Source organism: Pan troglodytes, chromosome 19 (genome assembly GCF_028858775.2).
Source record: "Pan troglodytes isolate AG18354 chromosome 19, NHGRI_mPanTro3-v2.0_pri, whole genome shotgun sequence".
NCBI lineage: Eukaryota > Metazoa > Chordata > Mammalia > Primates > Hominidae > Pan > Pan troglodytes.
The window spans coordinates 72,879,191-72,904,659 of record NC_072417.2 but is presented as its reverse complement, the minus strand read 5'-3'; the positions used below and the strand labels follow the sequence as shown (position 1 = coordinate 72,904,659).

General features: G+C 38.5%; 1 protein-coding gene across 4 annotated transcripts in view; it reads right to left on the bottom strand.

Moving 5' to 3' along the window:
* VMP1 (vacuole membrane protein 1) overlaps positions 1-25,469 on the bottom strand; it is a 135,636-nt gene that overhangs the window by 56,934 nt on the left and 53,233 nt on the right. For all 4 annotated transcript variants that reach the window (XR_010152726.1, XM_063798065.1, XM_024350103.3 and 1 more), the window contains 2 exons: positions 20,939-21,106; positions 12,200-12,331 (listed from right to left, as the gene is read on the bottom strand). Coding sequence is in view for 3 of the 4 variants with exons in the window: in XM_063798065.1 (XP_063654135.1) it covers positions 12,200-12,331; positions 20,939-21,106 (300 nt within the window). In the remaining variant the exon portion in view is untranslated. The remainder of the gene's footprint in view (positions 1-12,199; positions 12,332-20,938; positions 21,107-25,469) is intronic.

Below are 25,469 nucleotides of genomic sequence, written 5' to 3'. Positions count from 1 at the left end.
AAACTGTTTTTTGGTTTTATATTTTCACTAGTAAAATAATGTAAATAACTCAAAACTTCTGAATAGGACAAAGATCCTATTAAGCTAAAAAATAAGATTTTTTTCAGCCTTAAATTTAATAGAAATTAGTAAGGTAAAAGATACTAGTATTAAAACTTAATTTGGGGATTTAGCTTCAACATACAGAGTAGGTAGCAATTATTGATTATTAATTACATTAATTACTATAGTTCTAAATAGAACCTAAAAATGTTCCCTTAAAAAAAGATTAAATTCAGAAACTATAAAATAGCCTTTGAGGAAATATTCAACCTAAAATGGTCGGCAGACTCATGAACGATACTCAACAGAAAGACAAGCTAATTGATATGAAAATAGAGGAAAAAAACTGATATTCTTTTTTATCTTTTTTTTTTTTTTTTTTTTTGAGATGGAATCTCACTCTGTCACCTAGGCTGGAGTGCAGTGGTGTGATCTCAGCTCACTGCAACCTCTGCCTCTCGGGTTCAAGCGATTCTCGTTCCTCAGCCTCCCAAGTAGCTGGGATTACACGTGCCTGCCATCATGCCCAGCTAATTTTTGTATTTTTAGTACAAAAAATTTTGTATTTTTACAAGGTTTCACCATGTTGGTCAGGCTGGTCTTTAGCCCCTGACCTCAAATGATCCACCTGCCTTGGCCTCCCAAAGTGCTGGGATTACAGGCATGAGTCATCATGCCAGGCCCCGATATTCTTTGAAAAGGTGAAGTTTTAAGACTTTTACATTTCTGATTTAATTTTAAATTTCCTATTCTGATAGCAATAATAAGAAGTAGGAAATTTCACATAGTCAGCAACCTAACACTGTGAGAAAGAATCCAAGTAGCAGGTCATTAAAACAGATGGCATTTAGGAAAGTAAACTTATTCAAAACATATTCTTGTAAGTAAATATGTACCACAACGTTTCTACTCTATTGTGTAAGCTTTAAATACAAAAATACCACAACCACTCCCGGACTCCTCCATTATTTCAGTAATACTGGCTGCCCTAATTTTTCAGGATACATCATGCAAATAAGTTCTTTTATTTTTCAAATTCTTTTATTCCTAAAGTATCTTTAATTTTTCTTTTTGGTTATACAGCTTATAGAATAAACAAGTCACAAGAATCTTCATTTGTTTCTAAAGTATATAATTTTACAAAAGTTGTTTTACTCAATGTGAATTAAAATTTGCAAGTCTGAAAAAATAAAAAAATTTTAAAAAGTAAAAAAATTTGCAAGTCATTTAACTTGGTGTCTTTTATATTATCTTCAGATGACAATTGCTCTCAGATGACTATTAAACTCAAAGATGCAAAACAGTTAAATCTTCCTTTCTTTGTAAAATTACTGTTGTTCAATTACATTTTACAGCAAAATAAGACTGAATATTAATGGACATGTTTCATGTAATGCTACACCTTTTCTTACTGTTATTTCATCATCTATTCAAAGTATCCACTGCATGAGTAGTATGTGTAACAGTAGGCAGGCATTGTTGAAAATACAAACATTTTTAAGCCCCCTTCTTAAGGAGTTTAGACTCCTGGAGAGATAAGCAAAGTCTATAAATAGTTTTAAAAGAAGGTAGAATGTGATAAGTGACACAAGAAAGACATAGCTGGGCTGAGATAGGAATTCAGAGACAATTTGAGAGGAGTGAAGGGGGTGAGGTAGGGGTAGGAAGGGAATCATAAAATAGTTCACAAAGAAGCCAGCAGCACATAAATTGAAAGGTAAGAAAACCGAAAAAGTAGACATGCAGATGGGAAGAAATGACACACTAGGCAAAGTTACGAAAAAGAACAATACCGCATAGTGGTGGAGGAAAAAGTTAAATTATTCCAAATGATCAGGCTAGTAATTTTTAAACTTAAAAACTTCAGAGTTCTTTAATTAAAAGAAATCTCTCTCCCTCTCCCTTCCTCCCTCCAATCTCTCTCTCTCACACACACACACACACACACACACACACACACTCTCTTTTTGATGGGTATTCTGGCAGTTTTTTAAAGTTCAATTTGAAAACCATCAATGCAGAGGATAAAAAACTGTTAAAGGGAAATCAGAAGTAGTCGTAGGTTGGGGCCAAGTAATGAAGAAAACTGGGTTAAATAGTTTAGATTTCACTCTATACACAGTGGGAGCCATCACAGATTTTTGAGCAGCAACGTTTCATAAGTAGAGATATTTTTCAGAAAATTATTTTTGTTACTTTGTGTGGGAAAAGATTGGGATAAAAAACTAGTAAAGAGTAGACCTACTAGCAAGCTGCTGGCAATATTTAGGTAAGGGTTGATAAAGGCCTGAAACAGTAACGGGAAGGGAGAAGAGAGGGCATGTAAGATACTATGGAGATAGAATCAACAGGCCTTAAAGAATTAATTACTGGGGATGGGAGGAAAGGAGGGAGTCAGATGACTCAGATTTTGACCCAAAGCGATTGTTAGGATGGTGATAGCATTAACAGAACACAGGAACAAAGAAGGAAAAGAAGATCATAAAGAGAATAATTAAACCTTGCATAAAACAGTCCACAAAGCACATAAACAGCTATTTAGACCTAACTTTTATTAATGATGCTAAAATTGCTCAAGGTCAGAGGAAGCTACATTCATTCATGTGTACCTCTCACAGACATCTAGTGGAAACATGATAGAAAGCCAAGAGCAAAAGGAAGTCAGCTTAGTGGAAAAATACTGCCTAATCTCAACATTGTACTCACAAAAATACAGCAGGTATCATAATAAATCAGAATACAAATAAATGCTTTAATCATCTTTTTCCCCCCTTAAAACATCTATAGTACGACATCCAACCATTAGTCAAGAATGGAATTTAAGTAAATAAAATTGTTTCATAACAACAATTTCTTTTTGTTTTTTTGAGACAGAGTCTCGCTCTGTCGCCCAGGCTGGATTGCAGTGGCGCGATCTTGGCTCACTGCTAGCTCCGCCTCCCAGGTTCATGCCATTCTCCTGCCTCAGCCTCCGGAGTAGCTGGGACTAGAGGCGCCCGCCACCACGCCCGGCTTTTTGTATTTTTTAGTGGAGACGGGGTTTCACCGTGTCAGCCAGGATGGTCTCGATGTCCTGACCTCGTGATCCGCCTGCCTCAGGCGTGTTGGGATTACAGGTGTGAGCCATCGCGCCCGGCCACAACAATTTCTTAGTAAAATCACATACACCATTTAACCTAGTTGGAAAGCACATGGCAAAGCAATGAAAGCCAAGTGGGTTTTTTTGTTTGTTTGTTTTTACTTTTTTGGCTGATAAACTTACTCTACTAAAGGGCTTTACCTTCAAAAATAAAAACCCATATTTTCTAACTCATTCTCATGCAATCTTAAAATTTAAATTTCCACTCATAGTTACGGATTGATTTTACTTAATTTGCCGTTTTAGCTACAGTTGATTCAACTTTTCCGTATTTTATTGCTTCTATCAAATTGGAGGTTTTACCAAATACATGTTATCTACGAGCAGATCCCAGCAACAAAGTCAGATAAACTTTGAATCTTTGCTAAACTGATTACTATAAGAATTTGTAAATCATAACCAATAAGATGTGACTAGAAAGATGTCAGTAAAGTTATAGCTTAGCAAATAAGAACCCAGTATCTTTTTAATATACCATTTCTAACATTTATAAAAATATAATAGGAAAAAAGATGCAAATTAGAACAACAAAATATAAGACAAAACTAACATATTAAAATCACTTGGAAAATAGTGTTGGAACAATATACAATTAGTTAATTACCTAAGAAATAAAAAAGTTAGATTCCTACATCATATCATATGTAAAAATATTTTCATAGATTAAAGACTTAAAAGAATAAAACCATAAAAGTACTAAAAGAAAATACAGGCCAGGTGCGGTGGCTCATGCCTGTAATCCCAGAACTTTGGGAGGCCAAGGCTGGCAGATCACTTGAGGTCGGGAGCTCGAGACTAGCCTGGCCAACATGGTGAAACCCCATCTCTACTAAAAATACAAAAATTAGCTGGGCGTGGTGACATGTGCCTGTAATCCTAGCTACTTGGGAGGCTGAGTTAGGAGAACCACTTGAACCCGGGAGGCAGAGGTTGCAGTGAGCCAAGATCACACCACTGCACTCCAGCATAGGCGACAGAGCGAGACTCTGTCTAAAAAAAGTAACATGTAACAAAACATACCCAGTAAATGACATGGAAAAACTACTGGGAATAAGGAATAATACTGGCAGCATATGACAAAGAGCATCTTCGTAAATATGTAAACCAGTAAGAAAATGAAAAATATATCATAAAAAAGATATATGCACCTGTTAGATGAACATTCTATTTCTTCTTTATTTGTATTTTCAGCATTTCATTATAATAAACATACTTTGTAGTAAGAAAAAAACCCGTTATAGCAAAGATGTAAAAATATTTGATGGCGTGGAAAAATGTTCACGTTTTTAGATTCAAATCAAGTCACAAAACAACAAGCAATATGATTTCACTCTTAGGTATATAAATATTTATAGAGAAAAGACTAAAGGGCACTCACCAATTTTCTACAATGAGATGTATCACTTCGTAATAAAAAATAATTTTATAATAACATTGGTATCACATGTCTATGATACTGTGAAAAAGGAACTTGTGACTAAAATTTATGGTATGATTCTAATTTTTATAAAAAGTTATGTATGCAAAGAAAGCAGTCTGGAATACAGTGATTATTACCCTACACTGGGGAAAAGGTGTGTGAGCTTTCACTTTTTACTTTATAATACTTTTGGAATGTAAGAATCTTATTACTAAAATTACTTGTATAATTAAAAAATATGCAGATCTGTAAAACATAAAATAAGCAAAGGGCCTAAGACAAATTCATGATTGAAAGCATTAAAAATCTTCTCTTTGCCAAGCCATAGCAAGAAACTCTCCTTTGAACAAGAATTAAAACATTAGTACTCTCTCAGATAATTTATAACATGGAAAACCGGCAACAGTCTCTTTCCACTTGTTCTCCCTCACCCCTTCAACTGCAAAACAACTATAAACAAATAAAAATTAAAAATCTTATACACCTTATCTGAAACTGGGAAAAAGTATGTAAGGAAAATTATATCCACATCCACTGAAATCTATCATAAGCCACAAAATTGATGGAAACTGGTGAAAAAATCATGAAAAGGAATGAAGAAAAGAAAAATCAGGCTGGGCACAGGGGCTCACACCTGTAATCCCAGCACTCTGGGAGGCCCAGGCGGGTGGATCACCTGAGGTCAGTAGTTCGAGACCAGCCTGGCCAACATGGTGAAATCCCATCTCTACTGAAAATACAAAAAATTAGCCAGGCGTGGTGGCGGACGCCTATAATCCCAGCTACTTGGGAGGCTGAGGCAAGAGAGTTGCTTTAACCCAGGAGGCAGAGGTTGCAGTCAGCTGAGATGGCGCCACTACATTCCAGCCTGGACAACAAGAGTGAAACTCTGTCTCAAAAAAAAACAAAAAACAAAAAACAAAAACAAACAAACAAACAACACGAAAAATCCAATATATGAGAAAAAAACTAGTTCTTCACTTTTTATTGCATTAACCTGGATGAAAATATTGCTACAGTATGATATGGTAAGCACCGTACTACTACCATGCCCAGCTAATTTTCTGTATTTTTGGTAGAGATGGGGTTTCACCACATTGGCCAGGCTGGTCTCGAACTCCTGACCTCAAGTGATCCGCCCACCTTGGTCTCCCAAAGTGCTGGAAGTACAGGCGTGAGCCACTGCACCAGGCAACAGTATATGATTTCTAACAAAGAACATGAAATAGTATGTGTGTACATTTTGCTCACTTGATTTTTCAATATAAATAAGCAAATATGAAATTAGGTACTGAGAAATGTACAGTTTATCTTAAAATAGTGATTTTAATTATTGGCTTTACAGGATGAAAATAGCCAAACCTCATAACCAACAGAAGTATTGTGTGCATTCTGGTTTCCACAACTCAAAGAAAAAGTGGTATTAGAGAAGATCCCCTCAAAAAGTAACTAATCAGGGACATAAGAGATGAAAGAAAAAGATTACTACCCCAACAGTAGATAGATAAAGACTGAGAAAAGAAATGGTCAAAGTCTTCAAGAGCTCAAATTACATGGATAAAATAAAGAATTCTTCATCAAATTCTAGAAGATCTTAGTTTTAGGAACTGAGCTTTTAGATGGCAATAAGCTTATGAAATTCATTCTTTAAAATTCTAAAATCAAAACCCTGCAAAGAATGAAATAAGTCTTCTACTCTGATATTCTAGCCAACGTAGGGTGTGCTATGGATGGGATCCTTGAGAGATATCACACAGAAACAAGGCACTCACTGCACTCTGTGAGCAATACGAATGACTTTTCTTAGTTTAAACCACTAAATATTGGGGTGATTTGTTACTCAGTAATACACAACTGGAATACTCTTTGTTCTAAAAATAACCCCAAAACATAGAAAACAGAAATGAGAACTCAATCTTTGATGAAGTTAGCATTAATAAATGAGGACAGGACAAACAGAAGAAAAGATTATACCTGAGAGCGTACAGGTGAGGGATATGTAAGAGAAGCAAAATACTTTGCCCCACAAAACTCCAAAAGAGCTCTTCAGCAGAACTGCCAGAAGAGGCTGGCATAGGGCTGAAAACAAGGAGAATGCAAAAGACTCCCAGGTCCCATCCCTACTCAGCACAGCCAGGCAAGTCTCTCTCCCATATCAGTAGGAGACATAGTCTCTAGACAAAAGTGAATGTTCTGGGCTCAGGACATACTTGTGCTTGTGTTTGTGTAGGTATTCACAGATAGAACAGAAAGTGAGTTGAGCAACAGTCCACATACTAAATGGAGATCTCTAACCACTCTTCCCCAGTCTAGCTTTAGTGTGTCAGCAGCAAGGCTGATACAGATGTTCCTTGACTTACAACGGGTGACGTGTCTTAACCCCTTCGTACTGAATATATCGTAAATCAAAAATGCATTGAATACATCTAACCTACCAAACATCATAGCTTAGCCTAGCCTCCCTTAGACATGCTCAGAAGACTTACATTAGCCTATAGTTGGGCAAAATTACAGTACACTGCAGAGTATGGACGTTTACCCTCACGATCACCTGGCTGACTGGGAGCTGTGGCTCACTGCTGCTACTTGGCATTGTGTGAGAGTATGGTACCACATATCGCTAGCTGGGGAAAAGATCAAAATCCAAAATTCGACCTATGGTTTGTACTGAATGTGTATCAATTTCATACCATTGTAAAGGTGAACAATCATAAGTCAAACCACTGTAAGTTAGGGACTGTCTGCATTGCCTAGGCAAGAAATTGAAGGATCCATCATGGAGAAACTGAACTATCCCCAAGAAAAGATCAATAGACACTGATACATGGAGGTTCTCAGTAAATATTAAGCCTGGATGCCACTTGACTGTACAATAGGGAAGCCTCACCATCACTACACCTGGCCTGTACGCACATAGCTTCCACTTAGCTTTTAAGTGCCTTATTCTTTTTTTTTTTTTTTTTGAGACAGAGTCTCGCTCTCACCCAGGCTGGAGTGCAGTGGTGCGATCTCGGCTCACTGCAAGCTCCACCTCCCAGGTTCACACCATTCTCCTGCCTCAGCCTCCCAAGTAGCTGGGACTACAGGCGCCCGCTACCATGCCCAGCTAATTTTTTTTTGTATTTTTAGTAGAGATGGGGTTTCACTGTGTTAGCCAGGATGGTCTCAATCTCCTGACCTCATGATCCGCCTGCCTCTGCCTCCCAAAGTGCTGGGATTACAGGCTGAGCCACTGCGCCCGGCCTTAAGTGCCTTATTCTTATATAAACATACAAATAAGGATTATCAGGCTTTGAGGAAAGCCTCGAACTCCAAATTGAACAAACAGAAAAGATGATGCCTGAAAAATACATACAAATTGCTTTTTGAAAATAAATATGTTAACAGCAGAAAAACATTTCGATATAAGACTTAGAAGATAAACTTGGGAAATCTCATAGATAGTAAAATGAGATAAATATTAGAAGCAAAAAGGTTTAAAAAATTAAAAGGATGGGCATAGGAGGCCTAACATTGAAGCAACTAGAATTCCAGGAAGCAAGAACAGAGACTAAAGAGGGAAAATTCACATAAAAAATACAAGAACATTTCCCCAAACTAAGGAACAAGTTTTCTGAGCACCTATCAGAGTACACTTTGTTTTTTTCTTTTGTTTTGTTTTGTTTTGAGACGGAGTCTTGCTGTGTCGCCCAGGCTGGAGTGCAGTGGCATGATCTTGGCTCACCGCAACCTCTGTCTCCAGGGTTCACGCGATTCTCCTGTCTCAGCCTCCCAAGCAGCTGGGACTACAGGCGCATACGACCACACCCAGCTAATTTGTTTATATTTTTAGTAGAGATGGGGTTTCACCATGTTGGCCAGGCTGGTCTTGAACTCCTGACCGTAGGTGATCCACCCACCTCGGCCTCCCAAAGTGCTGGGATTACAGGCGTGAGCCACTGTGCCAAGCTCAGAATACATTTTAAAAAGACTGTACCTCAGATAATGAACCTAAAAGCTTCTAGAGAGGAAAAAAAAAAAAAAGTAGACTGCTTATAAAGAGGACTCAGAAGGGCATCGGTCCTCTGGATACCAATTACAGAAACTTGAAGACAATTGAACAATGCCTTCCAAATTCTAAGTATAAAAAGTGATTTTCAACCCACAATCCTATATTCAGTTAATTAATTGTGAATGAAGAACATGCTAGTTTAGAATGTATGGTATCACATTTTCCATTTACTCACCCTTTCACAGAAAGCTACAGCAGAATATGTTCAAGCAAAATGAAGGTGTAAATTAAGAAAGAGGAAGACAAGAAATCTAAACCAAGACAGAAGCAACTGTGCAGAAGGGCAACTGAACAGCAAGTCCAGAATGGAGTGGGAGCATGGAGGGCTCCAGAGAGATGACTTCATGGAAAAAAATGGAATTGATATAATTTTATTTGTGTTACTGAGTGGAAAGTGGTATCATGAAATGTTTTTACAGGGCTGTTGGAGGGGAGAGAAGGCAAGCCAGAGATGTAAAGACTATGCAAATTTGAAAATGTTAATTCTAAGAAAAAAAGGTTTAAAAACAAAAGGAGAAATAATCATAGTACATTAGTTGACTTATGAGAGAACAACTCTCATACCCATTTGGAATCCAAGTCATAGCAAAAAAATGTATAGCTGCAAGCCACCTTATATTTATTCCACTTCAACTTGCTGATTTCATATAGATAAAAAAAGAATTTTAGAGATGTTAAATGACATACATTAGTTAGTGCCATAACTCAAAGAACTATCAGTTGTCACAAGTCTCACCCATCTGCTTCTGTGGACAGACTGGTTTCAGTAATCGGAATATACCAGTAATGCTGGCATTCTGAGTTTTTGTTCTACCTATAAGTATGTGAAATTTGGGAAGTAACAACTAAATCTACTGTTTTCTATAAAGTTAGAAGAATGGTACTTTTCCAAACTCCCTCAGAGTTAACACAAGGGTCATATTAGATACTGGATTTTTAAAATGTTAAAAATAATTTTAAAAGTTTATATTTGTAATAATTATTAGCATTAATATAAGCATTATGATGTCATGAGGGGCATAATATTTGGTTGGCAGATAAGGCAAAGCAGATACCAGGGCAATTTGCTCTTTCCACAAAGAGCAGATGTTCATGGCTCTTTATTTCATTTGGTTTATATTTGGCTATTCTAAATTCATATTTGAAAGTTTTGTATTTAATTAAAAACTATAACCATACTTGGTTGAATTTTATTTCATAATGCTTCTTGTTTTTTTTTAGGTGGGGTCTTGCTCTGTTGCCCAGGGTAGAGTACAGTAGTGCAAATGCAGCTCACTGCAGCCTCCACCTTCTGGGCTCAAGCAATGCTCCTGCTTTAGCCTCCCAAGTAGCAGGGACTACAGGAATGCACCACCCTATACAGCTAATTTTTCATTTTTTGTAGAGATGAGATCTTGCCATGTTGCCCAGGCTGGTCTTGAATCTCTGGCCTCAAGCAATCCTCCTGTTTCAGCCTCCCAGAGTTCTCGGTAATAATGCATTTTTAAAAAGCCTATCTGACTTGAAGATGGAGATTCAATCTTTCAACAAGGTTTTTAGGAATTTTCCTGAAAACAAAACACTCTGTTGAGATAACTGAGATAGAGGCTGATACACAGATTGTGATTAGGTCAAAAAGCCTCAACCAATTATGTTATTGCTTGCCTAGGCCTAGCATTTAATATTTTTCTGTTTTGAAAGTTTACCTTGCTCATCTTGAGGACATTGTCTAGAATACTCCAGGGCATTCATTAATCTGACTGAGGCAAAGGCAAGTCTGAACTGCTGAATAGTTTGAACTGTTAAATATTATTCAAAAAGAAAGTTCAGGCCAGGTGTGGTGGCTCACGCCTGTAATCCCAGCATTTTGGGAGGCCAGGGTGGGAGGATCACTTGAGCCCAGGAGTTTGAGGCCAGCCTGGGCAACATAGTGGGACCCTGTCTCTACAGCAAATAAAAATTAGCTGGCCATAGTGGTATATACCTGTAGTCCCAGCTACTTGAGAGATTGAGGCTGGGGAATAACTTTGTGTTTTTTGAGATACTCCCATTCTGTCACCCAGGCTGGAGTGCAGTGGCACAATCAGGGCTCACTGCAATCTTTGCCTCCCAGGCTCAAGTGATCCTCCCAACTCAGCCTCCCAAGTAGCTAGGACTGCAAGCATGCGCCACTAGGCCCAGCTAAGCTTTTTAAAAAATTTTTTGTAGGCCGGGCATGGTGGCTCACGCCTGTAATCCCAGCACTTTGGGAGGCCAAGGCGGGCGGATTGTGAGGTCAGGAGATCGAGACCATCCTGGCTAACATGGTGAAACCCCGTCTCTACTAAACAAAATACAAAATATTAGCCAGGCGTGGTGGCGGGCGCCTGTAGTCCCAGCTACTCGGGAGGCTGAGGCAGGACAATGGCGTGAACCCAGAAGGTGGAGCTTGTAGTGAGCCGAGATCAGGCCACTGCACGCCAGCCTTGGCGACAGAGCAAGACTCCATCTCAAAAAAAAAAAAAAAAATTTTTTTTTGTAGAGACAAGGTCTCACTATTGCCCAGGCTGATCTCAAACTCCTAGGTTCAAGTGATCTGCCCACCTCGGCCTCTCAAAGTGCTGGGATTACAGGCATGAGCTACCACCCCCGGCTGGAGCCTAAGAGTTTGAAGCTGCAGTAAGCTATGTTTATATAAGAGTTTGAAGCTGTAGTAAGCTATGTTTATATCACTGCACTCCAGCCTGAGTGACAGAGTGAGACCTTGAATCAAAAACAAACAAACAAAACAAAACAAAAAAAAGGAAGAAAGAAGCAAAGAAAGAAAAAGTTCTACTATTACTATTGTCATATATACTACTACATATTGCTTACTAGTTTAAAGTTTTAGTAACTACTTAAGAATTTGATATAATTCATGTATTTCCCTAGCAAACATTTCAGCAGCTCTGCACACTATGTGGAATACAGAATGAAGCTGCTTTCAAGGGAGGAAAGGGCCACTATAGATATAGCCATAAAATAAGATTTCTTTCTTTCTTTTTTTTTTTTTTTTTTTTTAGAGAGAGGGCCTGTTGCTTAGGCCAGAGTACAGTGGGATGATCATAGCTCACTTGCAGCCTCAAACTCCTGCGCTTATGCAATCCTCCTGCCTCGGGTTCTCAAAGTGCTGGGATTACAGGAGTGAGCCACCACATCTGGCCTTTGATGTTATGTTTAACAATTAATTCAGAAGTTCTATTATTTTGGACTCAAAGCAGCAGTCTGCTTGGTAATACCTCTAAACAAATAATGGAGAAAGTAAGTTTCAGCTCCTTAACATCATTGGCAACATTAATTTACCCTGGTTTCTGACAAGGTGTTTTAGTGTATTAAGAGTTGTCTTATTGCATTTTTCTATTCTAAGATCAAGATTATCTTTTATATTTTGACCTTTCTAAATATTCTATCTCAAGCAATATTTTTCTTTCTTCTTCTTTTTTTTTTACTTTAGCAGTTTTCTTCTTCAGAGTAACTACTAACAATTTTACCTTAATAGCCTCTTTAGGAAGAAGTAAAGTGTTCTATTTTCTATCCCCACTGTTCTTACTTGTGCAGACTCTGCATGTTCCAGCATCTCTTCAAATTCCTGATACTCTTCATCATCTGGTTCAGCACCTGAGAGGCGAGCTGCTCTGGCCATGAAATACGGAGGCAGCTCTCCGATTGCTGTACCGATACCCTAGGTGAAAAACCAAAATACTTACAATGAAGTTCTGTTATCAACAGTGACACTTAATAGATCAAACCCATACTCTTCTATATCACCAGAAGCATTTTGAGATGCAATATATTGGGGGAAAGCATACACTACATAATCAAAATAATAAAAGTTTGAATCCTGGCTCTAATTCTGACCTATCTGATGCTTGGCAAGCATCACATAAAACCCTTAAGACAAGCCAGGCACAGTGGCACGCACCTGTAGCCATAGCTACTCAGGATGCTGAGGCAGGAAGATCACCTGAGCCCAGGAGTTTGAGGCCAGCCTGGGCAACATTCTGAGATTCCTGTCTATGAAAAAAAAAAAAAAAAAAATCTTGAGACAACACCTGGCTCATTGTAGACACTAAGTAAATTTTAGTTCTCTAGAATCTCTACTTAGACTCTGTTATTTTTATCATTTGCCCCCCCCCCACCGCTTCTGATATCTAAATGATCTGGTAATAAGAATTCACCAGTGGCTGGGCACGGTGGATCACGCCTGTAATCCCAGCACTTTGGGAGGGCGAGGCGGGCGGATCCCGAGGTCAAGAGATCGAGACCATCCTGGCCAATAGGGTGAAACCCCATCTCTACTAAAAATACAAAAATTAGCTGAGTGTGGTGGCACACACTTGCAGTCCCAGATACTCTGGAGGCTGAGGCAGGAAAATTGCTTGAACCTGGGAGGCGGAGGTTGCAGGGAGCTGAGATCGCACCACTGCACTCCAGCCTGGCAACAGAGCAAGACTCTGTCTCAAAAAAAAAAAAAAAAGAATTCACCAGTATATGTGTTAGATAAAAATTCTCTAGGAAATCCTCTGGAACTTCAGAAGTTGCTTTAATTTAAATACAACTTTTCTTCTGTTGAGTTAAAACTTTTAACAAATTGTAGTCAGAAAGCCCTTTGAACACTAAACATTAGGATGAATAAGTTTTCTTTTTCTTTTTTTTTTTTGAGATGAAGTCTCACTCTGTCACGAAGGCTGGAGTGCAATGGCACGATCTCGGCTCACCACAATCTCTGCCTCCCAAGTTCAAGCAATTCTCCTGCCTCAGCCTCCCTACTAGCTGGGACTACAGGTGTGTGCCACCACGTCTGGCTAATTTTTGTATTTTTAGTAGAGTCAGAGTTTCACTATGTTGGCCAGGCTGGTCTCGAACTCCTGACTTTAGGTGATTCACCCGCCTCGGCCTCCCAAAGTGCTGGGATTACAGGTGTGAGCCACCACGCCCAGCCAAGCTCTGCTTGTTCTTAAAAAGCAATGTTAAGCATTTCAGTTTGCTCTGTCTTATGGTTCTGCCTCCAAATGCTCTGAAAAGAATTCCCAAGGGACCAAATCAAATTCAAATATTTTGTATTCACAATGGGTGGAACCAACAATTTCCACGTGTAACTACATTATCCATACTTGAAACAAGAATTTTGAAAAAAAGTCCAGGCACAGTGGCTCACGCCTGGAATCCCAGCACTTTGGGAGGCCGAGGTGGGTGAACTGCCTGAGCTCAGGAGTTTGAGACCAGCCTCGGCAACATGGCGAAACCCCAACTCTACTAAAATACAAAAAATTAGCTGGGCATGGTGGTGCGTGACTGTAGTCCCAGCTACCTGGGAGGCTGAGGCATGAGAATTGCTTGAACCCGGGAGGTAGAGGTTGCAGCAAGCTTATGGGTGACAAAGCAAGACTCTATCTCCAAAAAAAAGAAAAAAGAGAAAAAGAATACTTAACTGCCAAAAGATTAAGCCTACATTTAGTCAAAAAACAGACAGAGAAGGCAGGAGAGACATATATACATGGATATAGGCAAAAACCAAATCATATATATTGCTAAATAAGAAAAGTTGGTCAGACGTCATGGCTTGCACCTATCATCCCAGAACTTTGGGAGGCTGAGGCAGGTGTATTGCTTATGTACATGAGCTCAAGAACAGCCTGGGCAACATAATGAGGCTGTCTCTACAAAAAATTATGCACTTGTGGTCCCAGTTACTTGGGAGGCTGAGGTAGGAGGATCACCTGGGCCCAGGAGGTCAAGGCTGCCATGAGCTGTGATCATGCTACTACACTCCAGCTTGGGTGACAGGTGAGACTCTGTCTCAAAAAAAAACAAAAAACAAAAAAAACCAAAAAACACTGTAATGTTGGCCAACTTTGGAGGATGCTAGAGAACCAACTTATTATTTTAAAAACTGGTATAATAAAGATCAAGTATTTATCTTTTTCTGATATAAACTATATCTCAGGGTAACTAAATTAGTGACAAGGAAAAGTTTTCCTTCATCAAAGTATTATTTCAGACCCAGTACGGTGGCTCATGCCTGTAATCCCAGCAGTTTAAAACCGGCCTGGGCAACACAGCAAAACCCTGCCTCTACAAAAAATTAGCTTGGCATGGTAGCTTGTGCCTTTAGTCCCAGCTATTCAGGAGGCTGAGGTGGGAGGATTGTTTAAGCCTGGGAGGTCAAGGCTGCAGTGAGCTGTGATTGTGCCACTGCACTCCAGCCTGGTGACAGAGTGAGACCCTGTCTCCAGTTAATAATTCAAAAAAAAAAAAAGTGTAATGTAACTGGGATACTAATATTTTATAACCTCTAATAAAATAATGGACATATATAATAAAAAATCATCCATGGTGCTAATATCACAAAAAGGAAGGACAAACAGACATTGTATCTCGTGATAGAAATACACAAGGCTATGAAGTGTATTCCTATTTACAAAAAAAAAAACACAATTTATCAACTCAAAGGAAACACAAGGAACAGAGCAACATGCTTAAATTATACTAATTGGAATTTAGTCAGTAAAATTCAGACCATGGGAAATTATTTAACAGTTTCTTCAGCATAAATTTGAAAAGAAATAAAATCCCAGCACTTTGGGAGACTGAGGCAGGCGGATCACTAGGTCAGGAGTTTGAGACCAGTCTGACCAACATTGTGAAACCCCATGTCTACTAAAAATACAAAAAATTAGCCGGGTATGGTGTTGTGCGCCTATAATCCCAGCTACTCAGGAGGCTGAGGCAGGAGAATCGTGGGAATACGAGAGGAGGTTGCAGTGAAATGAGATTGCGCCATTGCACTCCAGCCTGGGTGACAGTGCAAGACCCCACCTCAGAAAAAAAAAAAAAAGAAATAAACGTAATCAGAAAAATTTGAACACTAATTGGATAATGAATTTTAAGAGACTACTACAGTTTCTTTTAGGTGTGATAATGCATTTTAGGCCCCAAGGCTGATATATTTACAGATGATGTGTATTATGATATCTGGGATCAGCTTCAAGATAATTGAGAAGAGAATGAGAAAGGGTATAGATACAACAATATAAACTATTAGTTAATACTAGCTGAACTTGAGTGAGAGTATATTAAATTCATTTTATAATTCTCTGCACCTTTGGAAAATCTTCCATAGAAAAAAGAAGGACAGAAAGTGTAACATCTTACTCAAAACATGAACTTCTCCTAAGTTCAAATGTTAAGTCAAATGTTCAACAGTTCTGAAAGCAATCATGTGATTGAAGCTCATGACAAATTTCCTAAAAGTTAAGAAGGAAGTAACATAATGGACTGAAATGAAATCAAGGGCTGTATACTGTCTTATACATAGTTGACTATATTTACTGTTATATTTTAGTTTAATTCTCCTAGTGTTTTCCCATATTAGCAAGAAACAATGGGAATCATGAGTCAGTACTCTCTTATTATGCAAATAAATAACAAGGGAATTTAGTCATCCAGGCAGGTGTCCCAAAACACATTATACCCTAGACACAGACATTTATTTATCTCAAATTAGATACTGAAGTCTCATCATTTCATAATCCTTACAATTTTATGATTCTCTATAAAATTCAAATATATATTTGTATAAGATACAAAATTCTTTACATTTGTTTATATTCAAAACAAAACATAACTTGTGGAACACTGAAAACTGTCAGCCTAAGTTTAATTAAGGAGAGAGAATGACTGGCTTCCTTACTGCAAAATAAGTGGTATGTACAGTCAAGCAATAATTCAGAAAGCTCTCCTCCAAACCATCTACTACATACAAATTTATTACCCTTAAATCCTTCTTAAACTAGAGAAGAGTTTAATATGCACAAAATATGCAAACCAACTGATAACACAGCATCTTCTTGGAGTGCTAATTTTATTCAAAGATTCATTCAAAGATTTATTCAAAGACAAAAATTCTGAATTTGTACTTTTAAAAAGTTTTGTCAGGTGAGGTGGGGAAAAAACATTTTGTCAAGTGAACTCACAAGCAAATCTGCAGCACGGTGCTTTTATATTAAGAAATGTAAGTTTAATGATAAAAATCTGGAGAGCAGGAATTTAAAAAATCTATCTTTTTAGTCGAGAAACCCTGTCTCTACTAAAAATACAAAAAAATTAGCTGGGCATGGTGGCGCATGCTTGTAATCCTAGCTACTCAGGAGGCTGAGTCAGAATCACTTGAACCTGGGAGGCGGAGGTTGCAGTGAGTGAGATTGTGCCATTGCACTCCACCCTGGGCAACAAGAGCGAAACTCTGTCTTTAAAAAAAAAAAAAAAAAGTTTTCATTTTATTTATTTATTTATATTTTTTTGGAGACAGAGTCTCACCCTGTTGCCCAGGCTGAAGTGCAGTGGCACAATCTTGGCTCACTGCAACCTCTGCCTCCCGGGTTCAAGCAATTCTCCCACCTCAGCCTCCTGAGTAGCTGGGATTACAGACCTGTGCCACTACACCCGGATAATTTTTGTATTTTTGGTAGAGATGAACTTTCACCACGTTGGCCAGGCTGGTCTTGAACACCTGACCTCAAGTGAGCCGCCTGCCTCAGGCTCCCAAGTAGCCGGGACTACAGGGGCCTGTCACCATGCCCAGCTAATTTTTTGTGTGTGTATTTTTAGTACAGACAGCATTTCACTATCTTGGCCAGGCTGGTCTTGAACTTCTGACCTCATGCTCTGCCTGCCTTGGCCTCCCAAAGTGCTGGGATTACAGGCGTGAGCCACCGCGCCCGGTGAATTAATTCTTATATATGGTGTAAGGTAAGGGTCCAACTTCATTCTTTTGCATGTGGATATTCAGTTTTTACAGCATCCCCCTTGTTTTTTCTTCTTTGAGAGGGAGAGTTGCTCTGTCACCCAGGCTGGAGTGCAATGGTGTGATCTCAGCTCACTGCAACCTCCACCTCCTGGGTTCAAGCGATTCTCCTGCCTCAGCATCCCGAGTAGCAGTGATTACAGGCACCCACCACCATGCCCAGCTAAGTTTTATATTTTCAGTAGAGATGGGGTTTCACCATGTTGGTCCGGCTGGTCTCGAACTCCTGACCTCAGGTGATCCACCTGCCTTGGCCTCCCAAATTGCTGGGATTACAGGTGTGAGCCACTACACCCAGTCCCCAGCACCATTTGTTGAAGACTGTCCTTGTAAATGTTGAGAACAATATTAACAAATTTAAACATAACTTAGTGTGTGCTGTATTTTTAATATAACGAGATAGTTACAAAGAAGGAAAGAAGAGCAAACATTTGACCTATTAATCAGTATTTATTGACATTCCTATACTACATGCAAAACTTTTTCAAAAAAATTAATTAATTTTTTTTTGAGATGGAGTCTCGCTGTGTTGCACGGGCTGAAGTGCAGAGGTGCAATCTTGGCTCACTGCAACCTCTGCCTCCCGGGTTGAAGTGATTCTCCTACCTCAGCCTCCCAAGTCACTGAGAATACAGGTGTGAGCCACCATGCCCAGCTAATTTTTTGTATTTTTAGTAGAGATGGGGTTTCACCATGTTGGCCAGGCTGGTCTCAAATCCACCTACCTCGGCCTCCCATAGTGCTAGGATTATAGGAGTGAGCCACCATGCCCAGCCCTATGTGCAAAACTTAATGCTGATTACTATGATGCTAATACATTTAAGGTATATTTAATATTTTTTAGGATCCTAAATATTATTTGGGGAAGAAAGCCACCATACCAGCCAAATTAACTAATTTAAAGCATGTGTAAAGCCAGGCCTAATAAGCACTACAGACAATATATACTACAGAAATTTGGAGGAGGCAGTTATCACGGCCAGCTGAGATAGTGGTTTTCATTTGTTGGCCTTAAGGTTAATCCAGCAATGTAAATAATTTTTGAAGAACAAAAGTATAATATTAAGAAAAAAAGACAAATTTACATACAAAGTCCCTTTTCTAGCATGTTCCAAGTATCTTCTGTTATTCTAACATTTTTTTCATCAAAAGACTAATGTCATCAAATTTATAAAGCATATGCAACTAGTATAATAAATTTGTTTCCAGTGTTTATAAAAGAGCAACAGGAAACATGACAATTTTTCCTGTCTTTCATATTCAACAAATTCAACATGATGGTATTTCCTTTATAATTCTTTTAAAGCAAAACACAATTGCTAACACTTAACTGTGTTTCAAAACTCTGCTTCTCCCGAGGGTATGGTATTCATGCTCATTTTAATGAGTTAAGATTTGTAAGTGATCTGTTCCATAATCTTTAATTTCCTAAGAAATTGTTAGTGGGAAAAAATTACAGGAACATAACAAATCCCAATGAGTTAAAAAAAAAAAACCTCAAATGGTAAAAGAAATCTTTAACCAATGAATTATTCCTACGGATGCCTGAATAAATTTAGGCATACAGGGCTGGGTGAGGTGGCTCACGCCTGGTGGATCACCTGAAGTCAGGAGTTCGAGACCAGCCTGCCCAACATGGAGAAATCCCGTCTCTACTAAAAATACAAAAAAATCAGCTGAGCATGGTGGCGGGTGCCTGTAATCCCAGCTACTGGGGAGGCTGAGGCAGGAGAATTGCTTGAACCTGGGAGACGGAGGTTGCAGTGAGCCGAGATCGTGCTACCACACTTTAGCCCGGGCGACAGAGCAAGACTGTCTCAAAAAAAAAGCAAAAAAAAAAAAATTTAGGCACACAAAAAAAATTGTGTGGATTAGAATCCATCTGCCACTTAACATGCTGTCCAAAGAATTTTGTAAAATAAACTTAAGCAAACCACAAAAAGAATAACTGGAACAACTGAAAGTAAAATTGCCATATACGATCATACAGCCTGATACGTTCACTATAATAAGGCTTGGTTTATATTAAGAAATGTCTGACCTTACTTTAGTTAGCATTATAATAACTCAGAAAATGAAATGAGTTCTCTAAGAACATAATATTTTCTTGTTGTTGTTGAGATGTAGTCTCGCTCTGTAGCCCAGGCTGGAGAGCGGTGGCGGGTCTCGGTTCACTGCAACCCCTACTTCCTGGGTTCAAGCAATTCTCATGCCTCAGCATCCCCAGTAGCTGAGATGACAGGTATGCGCCACCACGCCCGGCTAATCTGTGTATTTTTAGTAGAGGCAGGGTTTCACCATGTTGACCAGGCTGATCTCGAACTCCTGGCCTCAAGTGATCTGCCTGCCTTGGCCGCCCAAAGTGCTGAGATTACAGGGATGGCCACCAGGCCCAGCCAGAGCACAGTATTTTAATCTAAAAGTAAGACATACGGGAGGATCACTTGAGCCCAGGAGGTTGAAGCTGCAATGAGCCGAGATGGCGCCATTGCACTCCAGCCTGGGCAACACAGCAAGGCCCTGTCTCAGTAAATAAATATATAAATAAATAAATGCATACATACATATACACACACACAATTTTTATTTGCCAAATAAATAAAAGTAAAATTTTAAATTAAAAAAAGTACGACATATGACATTTACCAATCTAATATTTATATATAACTATATATTACCAATCTAATATTTATATATATTTTATATAACTCTTAGATAAATTCTAAAAGTTTATCAGGTATAGAAATACTAGAACAAATTTTATAATGTAGTATATAGTGGACGCTTGAACAACATGGATTTGAACTGTGCCAGTACAAGTGATAATGGGTGTGCCTCTCATGGCTCCCCATCTACCTCCTCCACCTCCTTTGCCTGTGCCACCCCTAAGACAGCAAGACCAACCCCTTCTTTCCCTCCGCCTCCTCCTCAGCCTCAGCCTCTTCAACATGAAAATGGAGTGGAAATGATGATCCGTTTCCACTTAATTAATGATAAATATATTTCCTTTCCCTTATAATTTTCTTTGTAATATAGTATACAATACTATATTAACACATACAAAATATGTGTTAATCTACTATTTATCATTAAGGCTTCCGTTCAACAGTAGGCTATTAGCAGTTAAGTTTTTGGGGAGTCAAAAGTTATATGTGGATTTCCTACTGCACAGGGGGTTGGCACCCCTAACCCACACATGGTTCAAGGCTCAACTGTAGTTCCATCATCTGTACTCCCTTTCCCTGCTGGAGTCTACTTGGCCTCAGTTGTTTTGTGATAACATATGGTTCATGCCTTTCTTCTCAATGCCATTCATGAATAGGAGATGCTCTAAAAGGTTTCTTTTGCCTTGGAAGTAGGTAGCTGGTTACTGACTGAATCATTTACTGACAAGGAATATGTTTAGATTCCATTTCAATAAGGTACACACACTATCAAGATGGTGAGGTTAGTTTTAAACAAATATGAAAATGCATATCTTACCCACATGCAGGCTTCAATCCTAACTTTTGAGATGATACTCCACAAAGAAATGGTTCCTTCAGTGCCCTCTTCATCTGGACAAATAATCTGATCAGGATAGGGTGGTTCGGGAAAATTAACTGAATTGCATTCATAAGCAGCTAATGTAACTGAGGCTATATGTGGACCCTATAAAACAAATACAAGAAACTTCTGATAAGAACTATTAAAAAATTATCAATACACATTATTTTAAAAATATATTAATTACCGTGTAAGAAAAATCTTAGCTTTCAAAGAACAAAAATAATTCTAAATAATTTCAAGATGCAGTTAGTAATATGAAGAAAATAATCCTTCCCAGAATCTCTTCCTGGTTGACTAAAAAAAAAATCAGATTTATTGAGGTAAAATTTACACATAATGAGTCACTTATTTGAGGTCTACATTTCAATTAGCTTTGACAAACATATTCAGCCATATAACCACACCAATCAAGATACAGAACATTTCCATTACTGCAAAAATGATCCCTTGGCCAGGCACAGCAGCTCATGCCTGTATTCCCACCACTTTGGGCGGCTGAGCCAGGATGACTGCTTGAAGCCAGGAGTTCGAGACCAGCCTGGGCTACAAAGCAAGACCTCATCTCTACAAAAATTTAAAAAATTAGCCATGCATTGTGGCATGTGCCTGTAGTCCCAGCTACTCAGGAGGTAGGAGGCATTGCTTGAGCCCAGGTGTTGGAGGCTGTAGTGGGCTATGATTGTGCCACTGCACTCCAGTCTGGACAACGGAACAAGGCCCCATCCCTTATAAAAAAAAATCCCTTGTGTTCCTCTGTGGCCAATTCCCTCCCTCAAGTCCTAGTCCCCGGCAACCACTGATCTAATTCCTTGCTTGACTTTTATTTTATTTATCTATATTTCTCATTTGTTAGACAATTCCTTTTATTAAAAAAAACTTCCTGAGCCACTGTTCTTTTAGGCACAATTTGAGAATATCACTTTACGTCCTTACTTAAAAACAGCTGGTGATCTACCACCTCATGTAACCTTTCCCAGTGAGATCATAAAGCAAAAATGTAACTGTGAAACCAGTATCAATGAGTTTTACACAATGGTTCCTAAAAGCACAAGATGAGGTGTCTGCATACTAGGGAGTTGGTTAAAATATAAATTCCTGGGTCCCTTAAGCATAGGTTGATAGATGTCCTCTAGCATACAGTAACTAGCAGCCATCAGCTATTATGAAGATAAATACTTTATTTGTAGAATAAAATTATTTACATATATACACACATGAGATTTTATTACTAATTATATTGTGCAAGTATTTCTGAATCTGACGGTTTCTATTAAAGATTTCTCCAATGATTTTTCATAAATGAGTCAGTCCCACAGAAAAGTAAGTGGGCTCTGTGTATAAGAAAGTATTTTAAGATCACTTGATGAAAGAATCTGTGGTTCAAAGTACATAAAATCTAGTGATAAAAATAAAACTAAGACATTCTACTATCAAGATAATAAAATTTTGTTTGATGTTAATATACAAAGTTGTTCACACATATGTGATATTTATCTCTAAATAGAATCGGCATTTTCTGTTAAAATAATACCTAAAAAATGAAATCCTTGGAACTGAATCAGTTAATTATTAGTTTTTTCTGGATCAAAAAAATCGATGTGAAGTTTTAGCCTTTGTTCCTCTTTTTGGGGACTTTTAATTCTTGGAAATGCAGAAATATTAAAGTATTAAAATAATTATATAAGATTTTGAAAATACTTTGACTACTTAGGTTTTTGAAAACTTATGATTAACCATGAAATCTACAATCATTTCTTTAAATGCCAGGTGCACACAAGAGATTTCACACTTGGGGGAAAAAAGAATTATTTTGTGATACTACAAAAAACCCCCAAAGTTTGTGATATTCAGAATAACTGCATAGTTTGTGAAACATTTCTCCTCATACAATTATAGCTATCAGACATAATTTAAAAAAAAAGAAGAAATCAGCTGTAACTTCCACCTTTACTATTAGAAAACACAAAAGAGACATATGAATGCCAATAAGTGAAAAAGAAGAAAATTTAAGAGTTTGTCCATGCTGTCCCCATGTTACTGTCCTCTTTGGCTACAGGTAGTCTACAGCTAAAGTTAGAAATGAATTTCAAGTGAACAAAAATAAAATTGCCCTGGGAGCTAAAATAATGAGATTTCTGGGATAGATAGGAAAGAAAAAGCTATATTTGCATTCCAGAAATATAAAAAAACTATCCTAACAGATTAAACACATTATCCAATAAAATAAAAGTTCTTTATAGTTTTCATTTTTAGTTATTCTGAAAAGGGAAATTTTCAACAATCTGATTTGAGAATGTTTTTTCAAGTCTCTGATTTGAGAATTCTTTCTTCTAAAGAAGTCTGTTCATTCACTCAACTAAACTGACATATATTTTCCATAACCACACTAATAAGTCATGATTACTCAGCCTTTGAGGCAGATGTGGTGGTTCCCAGACAAAATGAACATTAACAACTCAGTTTCTTGTCCTTTGTTCATAGTTTAAACTATATTAAGTGATAGGAAACCTCACAAGTTCTATTCAACATTTTAGCTTAATGGTTTTTAAATATAACCGATTTGAATGAAAAAATATGTTTATATGAAAAATTCAAATAAAAAAAATTTTTGATTAAAAGTTTTAAAAGTTACACATAATTCAAACTACTTTTAAAGTATATTTTCTAAAAACTACAAGTCTCACTACAATGTAGCAAATATGAGTCACATTTTTAACCATACTAAACAAAGAAACAAGAGGGTAAAGACCCAAACAGCTATAGTATTAATTGAAAAGCCTAACTGGATAAAACCTGCCACAGGATATAAAATTTATATATTTACTGAGCAGCAGGTTCCAACTCTTGTGGGAGCATGGGTTAGGGATCCCGGTCTATGGCTGAAGGTTTTCTGTCTCACGGCCGGATGAAGTAATGGATACTAGACTTCCATTTCTATAGCAAACAATTAGAAAACTGGACAAAATATATGGGACAATTCTTTTTAGACATTGTACTACAGGCAGTACAGGGCTTTGATTACTAAGAGAAGGGATAAAAATGAAGAAACCATACATTGACTCTGGCTTCTTGTCTGTAGACACATTCCATGCCTGCCAAAAATTCCATGGTCAAAAGAGCAAGAGCCCAAACAAAGCATGTTGCTCCTGCCGAGTTGAGAATGAGATTGGGGTTCACGAGTTCAGGATTCAAGAAGGCTGAGGCAGTCAGAATTTATGAGGCAGTATACCAGAAAAGAGAAAGCTACACAGAGAGAAGGAACTCTAGAAATCTGCACAGGGGTCCCCTTCAGACTCTGGCACACAAAGCTGCGTTGCATGCTAAGGTGAGACCACAAGTCCAGGCAAAGAACTACAAGAACTACTGGGAAAAGAATAGTTACTGGGGATTTGTAAACTGACCAATTCCCAGAGTTCACACAGGCCTGGGAAACATTTGTGATCAACCAGCTAGAGTAGAGAGACTCAGCATTCAACCCAGAAAGGTCATGCCTGGGTAGGTACGACCTTTCCTTCTGGTCCTAAGGTGAAAGCTACTCTAGTCTGACCCTAACAGGGTCTAAAACAAGTCTTAAAAAGATCAAGCTGATCCACAGGTAACTTAATTGTCCCCTTCACCCTCCCCCCACATCAATGTTCTATAGTGGAAGACAAAATCCATACAATCAACAATTTAATACTACATATCTAGCATTCAATTAAAAATTACTAGCACTCAATATAATATTACTAGATATGCGAAGCAGCAAATTATAACTCATAACCAAAAGAAATATTGCTCAATAGAAACAGACCCAGATTTGATGAAAAGTATCAATCCGCAGACTTAAGAAACTGAACAAATCCAGTCAGGATCGACACAAAGAAAATAAAACACATGGGCTGGGTGCGGTGGCTCACGCCTGTAATCCCAGCACTTTGGGAGGCCGAGGTGGGTGGATCATGAGGTCAGGAGTTCGAGACTAGCCTGGCCAACATGGTGAAACCTGTCTCTACTAAAAATACAAAAAATTAGCCGGGCATGGTGGCAAGTGCCTATAATCCCAGCTACTGGGGAGGCTGGGGCAGGAGAATCGCTTGAACCCAGGAGGCAGAGGGTGTGGTGAGCTGAGATCTCACCACTGCATGCCAGCACAAAAAAGAAAAGAAAAGAAAACATATAGGCCAGGCATGGTGGCTCACGCCTGTAATCCCAGCGCTTTGGGAGGCCAAGGTGGGTGGATCATGAGGTCAGGAGATTGAGACCATCCTGGCTAACATGGTGAAACCCCATCCCTACTAAAAATACAAAAATTAGCTGGGTATGGTGGTGCGCACCTGTAATCCCAGCTACTCGGGAGGCTGAGGCAGGGGAATGGCTTGAATCCGGGAGGCGGAGATTGCAGTGAGCCGAGATTGCACCACTGCACTCCAGCCTGACGTCAGAGCAAGATGCCATCTCAAAAAAAGAAAAAAGAAAATAGAAA